The sequence below is a fragment of the Tupaia chinensis genome, unplaced genomic scaffold (genome assembly GCF_000334495.1).
Source record: "Tupaia chinensis unplaced genomic scaffold, TupChi_1.0 Scaffold138407_1, whole genome shotgun sequence".
In the NCBI taxonomy this organism is placed as follows: domain Eukaryota; kingdom Metazoa; phylum Chordata; class Mammalia; order Scandentia; family Tupaiidae; genus Tupaia; species Tupaia belangeri.
The window spans coordinates 3853832-3866476 of NW_006198305.1; the positions used below are offsets into that span (position 1 = coordinate 3853832).

The 12645-nt window shown below is 40.9% G+C and overlaps 2 protein-coding genes across 4 annotated transcripts in view; both read left to right on the forward strand.

The window, feature by feature from the left end:
* The window catches only part of CPQ (carboxypeptidase Q), a 580759-nt gene that overhangs the window by 159179 nt on the left and 408935 nt on the right, over positions 1 to 12645 (forward strand). The window lies entirely within an intron of this gene.
* Positions 7083 to 12645, forward strand: part of CMPK1 (cytidine/uridine monophosphate kinase 1) — a 38481-nt gene continuing 32918 nt past the window's right edge. Inside the window, exon 1 of the mRNA XM_006161307.3 lies at positions 7083 to 7427. Within this exon, the coding sequence (XP_006161369.1) occupies positions 7142 to 7427 (286 nt within the window). The 5' untranslated portion in view covers positions 7083 to 7141. The remainder of the gene's footprint in view (positions 7428 to 12645) is intronic.

Genomic DNA, 12645 nt, shown 5'->3' on the forward strand with positions numbered 1-12645 from the left:
CAGGGACCAGCAGATGGCATAATGGTTATGTCACTGGACTCCCACGTAGTTGACTGTGGTTTGAGTCCCAGACCTGGTGACTTAAAACTCATGCCAGGTGCATGTGCGTGCGTGCCCAAAATTCCAAGAAGAGAGTGGAGGAGAAGGGATTGTGGCATGACCATCCCCCCCAGGGGGTGATTTCTAGCTTTCTGTCTCTCTGTCTCTGTCTCTCTGGTGAGTGCATGTGCCTTACAGCAAAAATAAATAAATAAATAAATAAATAAATAAATAAATAAATAAATAAACTCTCTAAAAAAGAGGTTTTTGCCTTAGGGCATGTATGCTAGGTGAAGAGAGACAGAGACAGTGAGAGGGAAAGTGAGAACTTACCTCCCGGGGGGCATGGCCACACCACAGTCCCTTACTCTTTTTTCTCTTCCCGGGATCTTGGGCACACACACACTTGTGCCCGGTGTGAGTTTCAAGACACCAGGTCCGGCACTTGAACAGTGGTCAGCCATGTGGGAGTCCAGCAACATAACCATTACACCATCTGCCGGTCCCCTTCCTTTTTTTCTCAAAATAGATCCTCTACAAATCCTCTAAGCCTTAATTCATCTTTATTTATTTTTTTGACTGTCACTTTGAAAAGTAGTTTTACTAGATACAAGATTCTTGGTTGACAGTTTTTTACTTTTACCACTTTGAGTATGTCATCCTCTTGCCTTCTGGACTCCATAGTTTTTAATGAGAAATCAGCTGACTTCTGTTAATGCTTTTGAATTTCCCTTTTAAGTAATGAGTCATTTTTTCCTTATTGCTTTAAAGATTTTCCTCTTATTTTTGGTTTTCAGTATTTTAACTCTGATATGTGTGGCTCTTTGCTTTTTATCTTACTTGGGGTTTGTTGATTTTCTTCAGTGTGTAGATTAATATTTCTCATCCAGTCTGAGAAGTTTTCAGCTATTATTTCTATAAAGCAAGAGAGGGAAAGCAAGAAAACACGCCTTGTGGGGAATAGCCATGTTGAAATCCCTTTTCCTCCGTTCTTTGGGGATTTGGGGCACACATGCACATGTGCCTGGTGCACTTTTCGAACCATTGGGTCTGAGACTTGAATTGCACATCAGCTATGTGGGATCCGGCAATCTTAACCACCATGCTTCCTGGCTAGCCCAATAATTCCCATCCATTTATTAATATTTTTAAATTTAATGATGCATTGTCATACTTCAATTCTTTGAGTATGGTTTATTTTGGTTCATTGAATATATTCTTAGCAGCTACTTTGAAATCTTTGTCCACTGAATCCCCTTTGAAGGCAATTTCTAATGCCTACTTCTTTTTCTTGTGTTTGAATCACGCTAACAATTTTATGTGTTATTTTTTACATTGAAAAGTGAACACTTAAAATAGTACATTTTATTAAGTTGTCAGGAAAGTCATGACACATTTTTTGCATAGAAAAATATGTCATGACTTTCCCAATGACCCAATAGCAACTCTGGATGCTTACCCTTCTCCCTCTTCTCCCCACCCATTATAGGTCGATTGAAGGATATTGTTTGGCTATTCGTTTGATGACTTGCCTATACTAACTTGGAGAAGTGTATTTATTTCTCCCACAGCATGCAGCTTCTGATGTCCCTGTTGGATTGTTTCTATTTCTCCTTATTTTTTCTTTTAGCTTGATTCCCTAGGGGCCACTCCTAGGTCTATGTAAGCCACTTATTGGTCAAAGGTTGTTTTTAAGTCCCCAGCCACTTAGATTTTTACTCTTTACTATTAGATGTTTATGTGGCTTAGATTCTATTGTTACCACTTAGGAAGTTCATATTTTTGCCGCAACCTTTAGCCAGCGCTTGGTGCTTGGAAGTTCCTTTCCTAATCACTCCTGAAAGACTGCAGTCTTGGGCACATACACAGACTTTCAGACTGCTAAGATAGATATGATTTTATTTTTAAGGCTGACTTAAGGCTCTGGGGTCAAAATAGCTTATTTTTCAGCCACTCTATGGTCAGACCTTATATTTAAGCCCCTCGAGCCAGTGAGGCTTCTTCCCTTGTGGATGGGTCTGTGTGCCACTTGGAAATATTTTCAAGTCTGATCCATATCTTGTTCTGATTGCTCCTGAGTAGGTACAACCTAGGACATGTGTGTAGCCTTCTCAGTTCCTAGCATTTACCAGGTCAAGAGCGTCTTTCTTAGTTATTTCTTTTGAAGTTCAGGTTGTTCTACCATTTTGCATGTTGCTAGCAGTATCTTGGTGATACCAACACTCTTAACCTGAGGTACCCTATGCTTTGCTCCACATGAAGTTATTGACCTCAATAAGAACTGTAGAGTTCTTCACTCTTACGGCTTGCTTTTTTCCCTGAGAGAACATCTGTGCAACTATATGAATGAATCTAGGTGCAGTGCAACCTTCTCCCAGACTGACATCCCAAGCAGGTGTTTGGAGATTTTCTCAGCCTACAGCTCCCAGTGTGGTACCACTGCCTATGAGTGAGCTGGAACAGGGATAATCAAGGGTCCTTTTTTTTTTTGTATTTAAAAAAAATTATTTACATTTAATCACATGTCTTTACAGTATACATTTCTTTTTCCAACATAAATGCCATGCATATCAGTCAAGACAAAAAAGATACTGCTATATACATTATCATCAGCCAATAGCTTCTCATTTTTTGTCAGTTAAGCATACTGTTACCAGTTTTTTCTTTCCCCTTTCCCCTCCTTCCCTTCCATACTAAACATTTTTTGTTCACATTTTATAGAATCACAAAAGATCTGAAACTAAAAGTTTGGAGAAATTTCTAGTAACAAGTGCATGTAATTTTCTTCTGAAACTTTTTTTTTCTCTCCATTCCCCCTTTTACTGAAGAGAGATATAAACTAACTTATTTGCAAAAAAAGAAAAAAATTAGGTTAATCTAAATTTGGTCTGTTATTTGTATGAAGCCCCATAAGAATTCAATTTCTGATGCAAGGCAACAGATACTATTGTATTATTGAACTTATGCAAATAACCATTCTACCACAAACTAAGAATGCTCACAAAAATTTTCTAATTGCACAGGGGCCAGGAAGAGAGAAAAGTTTATGTTTCAATTAAAAAAAAGTTTTTTTTAAACAAATTGCTGAACCTATCAACAACTAAAAGAAAACTTAAATCTGAAAGCATAGATGGAAGAAAATCAGTAATGTTTTCAAAAAAAGTCATAGAATTCTATTTCATCAGTGCAGTCTCATGTAATTTCTCTTTTGTTGAATTTGCAGTGTTACTGTGGTCTGACCTTTCTGTTAATAGTCAACATTATTATTGATATTTCAGCACTTGTCACTACCATTAAGTTGGCATTTTACTTAGTCATTTTTTTCCCCCTCTTGTTTGTCTGTCTTTAGTTTTCCTGATATAATTCCCTTCAGAACTTCTCAAAGAGCTGGTCTGGTGTTGGTAAATTCTTTTCAGGTTTTGTTTATCTGAGAATGTTTTTATCTTTTTTTTCCCCTATGAAGGATAATCTTGCTGGATATAATAATCTTGGTTGAAACTGTTTTTCACTTAACACTTTGAATATATTTTCCCATTCTTTTCTTGCTTGCATTGTTTTTGATGAGAGGTCCGATGTTAACCTGATGGGATATCTTTTGAAAGTAACTTGACTTTTTTCTCTTGCTGATTGTTATTATCTTATTTCTGTCTGTGGTTTTGATCAATCTGGCTATGATGTGCCTTGGAGAAGATATTCTTGGGTTGATTCTATATGAAGTCCTTTGTATTTCTTGGATCTGGATATTTGAATACCTCTCTTGGTTTGGAAAGTTTTCTTCCAAGATTTCATGGAATAGATTATCAATGCCTGATTAATTTCTCTACCTTCTGGGATATGGATTATCTGGATGTTTGGGCAGCTAATGATATCTAGTATTACTTGTATATTATTCTCCTTTTTTTTTGTTATTTTCTGAGTCTTTTTGGCGAATTTTTCCAGGCCAGAGGTTCTATCTTCTACATCTGAGATTCGATCTTCTGCGTGATCTAATCTGCTTTTAATACTTTCAAGAGAGGTTTTGATTTCTTGTATTACAGCCTGCATCTCTAACAGTTCCATTTGATTCTTTTTTATGGTGTATATTTTCTTTTTCAAACCATGGAAGAACCTTCTCACTTCCTGGAACTAGTTGTCTTTTTTCTCCTGTATTTTCTGGAGTTTGTTGTCTCTCTTCTTTTGCATCTCCTTCAGACTTTTCACTGCGAATATCCTAAATTTTTTATCAGATGTTTCCAAGAGTTCCATTGTACTGTCTATGGATGATGAAGAGCTGTTCTTTCTCCTTGGGGGAGAGATAGTTTCTTAATTTCCGATATTTCTTGTGCCTCTGCTGTGGTGGTTTCTGGACATCTGATAGATTATACATTACTTCCTACCTTCTAGGAGTAAATTCTGAGTGCTAGAGGCATGCAGAAGGAAATGACCTGCAATATTTCTGCAGTTCCATTTCCCTGATCCTCACCAAGCAACCTGAACTTTTGTCAGTGAAACCTGGGCTGAGTTGTGGGGTTTAAAGTATTCAGATGTTTCACTGCTGTGCACCTAGACCTGCCTAGACACTCAATGTGCAGAAGGTAAAAAGCAAGGTGAGAAAGTCAAGTGAAAGAAAGGAAACAAAAGGAAAAAGACAGAAAAAAAAAAAAAGACAAAATGAAACAGTGAAAAGGGAAAACATTTATTTTTATGAAAGGTAAAAAAAATGAGAACTGTGGGACTAGCAGTTAGTGTAATGGCTAATTTGCTGAACCCCCATGTAGTTGACCACAGTTCGAGTCCCGGACCCAGTGGCTTAAACTCACGCCGGGTGCATGTGCGTGCGTGCCCAAGATTCCGAGAGGTCAATAGAGGAGAAGGGATTGCGGCGTGGCCATCCCCCCTGGGGGGGATGATTTCTCGCTTTCTATCTCTCTGTCTCTCTCTGTCTGTCTCTGTCTGTCTGGTGAGTGCATATGCCCTATAGCAAAAACCTCTCAAAAAAAAAAAAAAAAAGAGAACTGTGCACTAGGCCTACCTCAGATGCACATGGATTCTGAAATTAGCAAGAGAAAGGATAGGTCCGAGACAAGAGACAGTACCTACAGATTAAAAAATAAATACGTGTGTGTGTGTGTGTGTGTGTGTATGTGTGTATGAGAAAACTTTCGGGAGAAAAGGAGAGGGAGTGAGAGAGACAGAGACAGAAAGAAGACAGAGACCACCCTACCTGGCTTTTCACTGGGTGTTGGGCAGGAAGGAGAGGTTTGGGACAGTCTTTCCGGCTAAAGGGGCAGGGCTGGGCCAACCTCAGATGCACATGGATTCTGGCTTTTGGCTGGGTGTTGGGCCAGAAGGCACATATAAATATTTTAATGTTACTTATAAGACTTATATTTATAGTCATCTAGTGAAGTAGAACAGTTTCAAAAGCTGCTTTTCCCTGTCCTGTAATGGCAGATGTACTGGTTTCTGCTTCTGTTTGGGGGAGACATTTTTTCTTATTCCTGTTTCTTTCTTATTCTCATTTCTCATTCGGTAGTTGGACTTGCTCTTACCTGACTACCTGCCTGTTTTTGAAAACTAAGCCAAGTTACTGATTGCTCTTGGGGCCTTCAAAACCCAGGGGAGACGAGTTTACTCACTATAATCTATTCTGGTGTTCCAGGACTCATTTCACCCCCCTCTTCGTTCCATGGGGCTCAGAGAAGATAAACAGTTGTCTGGCAACTAAACTATTTTAAGATCTAAAGAGAGTTAGGTTAGACCAGGTGTGGTAAATTCCCACAGGAGATAGTGTAAAGTTAGCCTGGAGGGATCTTTAGACCTAGGTACAGTGGTGCAGAGCCCCTTTCCTAGCCCATTTCATCTTTCCAGTGAAATTCATGTTCTAACCGGCTCAGTCACTAACTACTTGTGTGACGTTGGTCATGTTATTTAGTCACCATAGATCTCAATTTTGTGATCTATAAAGTGAGAGTGCTTGGTTTATGAATCTGCATAGTCCCTTCCAGATATGGAAGGTATAATTTTGATAAGAGTCTGCAAGAGATTGTGAAGCCAGAATTCATGAGAGCTGGGTTCTCCCAGGCATATGTGATGGAGCAGATTCCTTGCAGAAGCAGAGGTGATTTTTTAACTTTCCAGTGCTGTACTTAAATATTACAGTATATGTTAGTTTATCCATGTGGCAGGGTGATGGCTCTGTGACTTGTAAAGAGTCTGAAGAAGGAAGATACACCTACTGACCATGTAAGAAAAGATACAGAACAAAACTTAGTCTTACAAGTAAGACAGAAAAAAGTATGGTTTCCAATCAATTCTGAGATAACATAACAGACATCAGATCTGACTAGACCAAGTAAAAAAGTGAAAATCAGCTGTCAAATCCAGGGCAGTATTGACATACAGCCAAAAGAGAGGATCTTGGGCAGAATATGTGGTTCTTCTCCAGAAGACATACCTCTGGGTATTCGTGGTTCACGGTCTCTGAGCCCAACACAGCTAGAAGATCATTGGTTACTTACTGATCTTCCCCTCTTCGGAGGTACAAGACTTTTCTAAAACACTATGTTGTCCATTCTATATTTTATATTAATTTGGGCGTTGAAGCCCTGGGCTGAATCTTACCCATTTCTGTATCCTCAGTAAATAGTAATTGCCCATTCAATGTTTCATGTTCACTGCATTTTTTGCTAGCACTTTCCTGAGAATATTACTCACTTATAACAAAAAAGAGTGCTTTTCTCCCTACATTCTGAATGAAGATGCTGTTGAATAATCATTATTTAGTAAGTTTTTTTCTGATTAAAAAGTTAATGCTTTCAGGGACCAGCAGATGGTGTAATGGTTACATTACTGGATTCCCACATGGCTGACTGCAGTTCAAATCCTGGACCCGGTGGCTTGAAATTCAAGCTGGGCATGTGTGCGTGCATGCCCAGGATTCTGAGAGCAGAGTGGAGAAGAGATTGTGTCATGGTCATCCCTCTTGGGGATGTCTCTGTCTCTCTGGTGAGCACATGTGCCCTGTAGCAAAAAATCTCTCTGTCAAAAAATTAATACTTGCTGGCGCCTGTGCCGCGCCGGCCGCTGTCAGCTCCCTCAGCGTCCGGCCCAGACGCGGTGTATGCTGAGCGGCTGCCACCGCCGGCTACTGCACGTCCTGGGCCTTCGCTTCCCGCTGCTGACCCGCCGGCCGCTTCTCGTCTGCCCTCCTCGCCTCATGAAGCCGTTGGTCGTGTTCGTCCTCGGCGGTCCCGGCGCCGGCAAGGGGACCCAGTGCGCCCGCATCGTCGAGAAATATGGCTATACACACCTCTCTGCAGGAGAACTTCTTCGTGATGAAAGGAAGAACCCAGATTCACAGTACGGTGAACTCATTGAAAAGTACATTAAAGAAGGAAAGATTGTGCCGGTTGAGATAGAGTCCCGGCGGCCAGCGCGCTGTCCGCGTGGCAGTGACCGAGGGTCCGCCCGCGCGCGGCATGCCGGGACTCGTAGTTCGCCTCCGGGGGACCGCTTGGGGTCGCTTTGTTTCTACGCCCCCTCTTTCCTTACATTTTTTGGGGGACCAGAGTGGGCTGAGAGAGGGAGCCTGGGAGTGCCGGCGTCCGGGGGCCCCGTGCGCGCAGAGGTCAGTGTGTCGCGGCTGTGCGGGGTAAGAGGCCGTGTGCGCACACCGCTGCCTGAGGGAGTGCGGCTTTGCAGTTCCGCGCCCTCCCGCCGGCCCTGCGAATTCCGAACCCCGGGCCAGCCGGCGGGTCCCGATGCTCTAGGAAGGAGCGGGCGGCCAGGGTGTTGCTCTAGGCGATCAGTGATCCGCAGCTATCTTCCTCGGGCCCTGTCCTAGGCAGTCTCGAACTAGGGCCAGCCCGGAGGCGCAACCCGGGGTTGTGCAGTTGAACTGCGGGGAGCGGTGTGCTGAGAACCTTGGTCCTGCTGTCAGCCCATGTTTTGTCCTTGAGGCAGTCGCTTCCTCACTGTGAGCCTCAGTTGCCCCTTCTTCTACAGTAAAATGCAACTCTGCTTCCAGATTTACTCAGAATATGAAACACCCCCCCAGCTCTAAAATCGGGTTCCTCCCCCCTCCCCTTTTTTTGCTTCAGAGTGCAGTTACAAGCCCCAGTTCTGTTGATTTTCGGGCTAGGGTGACAGATAAGGTGGTTAGCTTCAGTGATATATATTGTGAGCAGAAAAGCATAATGGCCAATCTGGGGAATGTTTGGCAGAGAAGGAAAACAAAGTGCTAGAAACCGATCAACGGTGGTGTGAAAGAGCCGAAGAAAAGCTGTGAAACTCGGTGACCGATAAAACATTTTGACCCAGAATCTCTAAGATAATTTTCTCCACTTCCTGGATATGGCCTATATTAGTTGAGGCTTTGACTTTTCTCCTTGTGTTCATACAGTCAATGCCTATCCTATATTTTATTTTCTGAAGAGCATCCTGAAAAATTCAGATGTGTTCTAAAAGTGATGAATAGCTTAGCTGTAATGATAATTATTAAACATTTTAGCAAAAAGGTGCAACTAGTCCACCAAAATACATAACTATTTTTCTTCTCATTTTTGTTGATTCTTTTCACTTCTTGAAAGAGAAGTGACAAGTGAATGATTTCAAGTTTTTATTTCATGTATGAAATGAATCTTACATGTAAATAGCATGATCAGAGAAGAAGCAAAGACTTTAGAGTCAAACAGATTGGAGTTCAGACCCTGACTGCTGTTGACTCTTTCTCTAGACCTGCACAAGTTACTTTTAGCTTGAGCTCCTTTGTAGAAAAGGCAAATGCAGAAATACCTGTCTTGTATGTTATAGTGAATATTAATATTAAATAATGTAAAATGTCTGGCACATACAATGCAAATTTTTCCCTCACTTTAAACTTCCTTCCTATTTTATTATGTTGTTATTTTTATCATGAAGTAATACTTTTAAAAATTGGTTAAGAACTGTTATACTTGAGTGTATTTAAATATTTTATTTATGAATCATAAAGTGCCTTTAGATATCCACATCCAAACCAATAATATCTGTATTATTTCAGTGAATTAAAAATAATCCACACATTCTATAATTAGTATTTTTTCTTTATACTGTTCAGTAACAGTTGATAATACTTTAAACCAGTTAATTATGAATTATAATATTCTATGATATATTTTATAGTATATTATGTTATTCTTTAATATTTCAGCAATTACATGAGCTTAAACTGTTTTGAACAGTCAGTTCTTTCATGAAAATGCTTGCACCTAATTCCAATTGCTGTAAACATTATTAAACTATATTAAACTATAATCAACTAATTCCAAATGGTTTATAAGTAAGCAGTTGCAGTCCACCAGCTGACTAAATAAATATTGGAATGTTTATGAGTGTTTAATTTAGAGGTATTTTTTTCTTTGAAAGTCTCCTGTACTTTGAATCAATATTTTATTATATGGGCAATTATAAACTGGATCCTAAAAGATTATAATATTTGGAAAATTTTTCATGAGGAAAAAAGCTATATAAATCAACATTAATTCATGCCAAAACTAATTTAGCTCATAGAATACCTGGAATGTACTGAAACAGAATTGTTTCTTTGGGAAAATTACTCTAATTTCCAACGCAGGCTGCCAAAAATACATCTTTGGAACCTGACTATTGAACCTGAGGATGTCTTGCCCTCTGTGGCCCTGAAGTATTGCAGTCAGGGAAGGGGGTGTGATTGCAGAGAAACTGGTGTTTAAGTTTTTCTCTAGAGGTCAGATCTTTTCTTTTTTACAGAATTATTTTATTCAACTTTATTTATTTTAATTTGGCCAGAGAGGGACATAGTGAGAGAAAGACAGAGTGAGGGAAAGAGGAAAAAGTAACCCTTCTGGTCTGGGACTTGAAATGCGGTAGACCATGTGGGAGTCCAGCACCCTTAACCACAATACCTGCCGGCCCCCTAGAGGCCAAGTCTACTCTGCTAATTGCTCTGTGAAATGAGGAGGAAAGGCTATTCTGATAATGTATCTTTGAAAGGATTCTAACTGGGAAGAAAAGATTTAAGGCAGATTTGAGGATTGACTTTGTTGATTTATTTGTACTAATCTTTTTAGTTTCTGTTTTGTTTTCTAACCAACTGTTTCAAGATCTGTGTACTCACTGTCTCTCTCTGGGAGCCCACGTGCCCTTAAGCCAAATCTTCTACCCCCAAAATACCCTAAAACTCACTAAAACTCATACTAAATTCGTTTTTGAAAATAAGCCATTTTCTTTCTTTTAGTTTTCTAGAGAGTTTGCCCCCCACCCCCCAGGGTGCGTGCACCCACTGGAGAGACAAGAGAGAGACAATAAGAAATCACCCCTGGGGGTAGGGGAGGGCACACTGTAGTCTTCTCTCCTCCATTCTTCTCTTGGGATTTTGAGCACGCACGCACATGTGCCTGGCGTGAATTTAAGCCACTAGGTCTGGGACTCGAACTCCAGTCGACTACATGGGAGTCCAGCCACGTAACTGTTATGCCTTCTGGTGGTCCTTATTTTCTCTTTTTTTGGAGAGATTTTTGTTATAGAGTACATGTCCTCACTAGAGAGACAGAGACAGGAAGCAAGAAATCACCCCCCCTTCCCCTGGGACCAGCAGTTGCTATAATGGCTGCTATGTCACTGGACTCCCATGTAATCAACCACAGTTTGAGTCTTGGACCCAGTGACTTAAACTCACTCCAGGTGCGTGTACATGCATGCGTGCCCAAGATCCTAAGAGGAGAAGGGATTGCAGCGTGGTCATCCTCCCTGGGGGAGTGATTTCTTGTTTTCTGTCTCTCTGTCCGTCTCTGTCTTTCTGGCAAGCACATGCGCCCTATAGCAAAAAACCCTCAAAAAAAGAAAGAAAGAAAGAAAGAAATCACCCTCCCCCCTTCCCCCCCACCCCCGGGGGAATTGACCATGCTGCAATCCCTTCTCCTCCAGTCTTCTTGGAATTTGGGGCACACACGGACACTTGCCCAGCATGAATTTCATGCCTTTGGGTCTGGGACTAGAATTGTAATCAACTACATGGGAGTCCAGTGACATAACCATTACGCCATCTGCTGGTCCTGAAAATAAGCAGTTTTCTAAATCAGTGCAATACTTTATTAAAGTAAAATGCTCAAAGTACAGTTAGTATTGTGTAATTACATCATTCTAAAAAATCATGATGGAGATACTGTGACATTCTGAACTGTTACAGTTTAGCTTTATTTGTATTTCTTGTTTTGACCTAAGGGATATTATAGCACCATAACTTAAACTTCTCTTTGAAAATAATAACCAAAATTTTTCATATGCCTCTTGGAAGGACTGTTTAAACCTCCTCTCCTAGAAAGATGGAGAACATTTTGCTTATATAAACAAATCTTAAATCTGTGCCAAATTGCTTTCTGTAACACCCAGACAGCATTTTAATCATCCATGTCATATCTTCCTATAGGGCCTTACGTGGGTAAGTTACATTTTGCATGGCCATCATAATTACTATATTTAGAAAAAGTTTTGGATGAGGGACCAGCAGTTGCTGTAATGGCTTTGTTGCCAGACTCCCATGTAGCCGACCACAGTTCGCCCCCGAACCCAGTGGCTTAAACTCATGCCAGGAGACAGGCACGTGTGTGCATGTGTGTGTGTGTGTGTGTGCATGCCCAAGGTCCCGGGAGGAGAATGGAGGAGAAGGGATTGCGGCATGGCCATCCCTCCGGGAGGTGATTTCTCGCTTTCTCTCTCTCTGTCTCTGTCTTTCTGGCGAGCACACACGCCCTATAGCAAAAACCTCTCCAAAAAAAACAAAAGAAAAAATGTTGGATGATATTGACTTTAGATATCTAGAAATTCGGAGCTTGATTTTTATTATCTTTGTGTCTCCAGTGTTGAACTTCATGCCTCACACATCATAGGTGCTTAATAAGTATTCATTAGATTAATATTTATGGACGATATTGATTTGTCCTGAAGATGTAAAAAATTTTAAGTGTGGTCTCCAGGGGGCGCCCAAGTAGCAGTTAACTCTCCTTATTTCAGGACCAGAAGTGTTAAGGAGACTTAGCTCTTGCTCAGGTTTCTCATGTAACATTTCTGTTTACTCTCAGTGAATAAATGGTATGCTTGTGAAAATCTGCTGAGCAGATTTCCAAGCTCTGATTACAAATCCCCAAAACAGATTAGCACTCTGAAGAAACTAGATAGGGAAATTCACAGGACATTAAGGTCCAGTATAAAAAATAGGGATTTTTGTTTTTGTGCATATGTGTGTTTAGTGAGAGTGAGAGCACATGCACATGGTAGGGCGAGAAGAGGTATTTCTGCTAGTGTCTTGATGTGTTGTGATTCTCTTGTCCCAACCTCACAGTTAGCTAGGACCGTAAGCACCACTGTCCCTGGCTTGTTTAGGTTGGGCTGGGAATCAAACCCTGGGCTTCCTTTTAGCCCCAGCCACCACACAGTGTCACCCTGTTATTTGTGTCACCATGGCTAAGCCTGTTTTGTCTCTTCTCCTCTTTTCCCTCCCATCTTTTCCTTCTTTCTCAAGTTTAAATTATCTGTAAATGAGATGGTCCACAGAATCCTTCACTTTTTAAAAAGCCCCACCATGTCCTTAAGGATGCTTATAACATG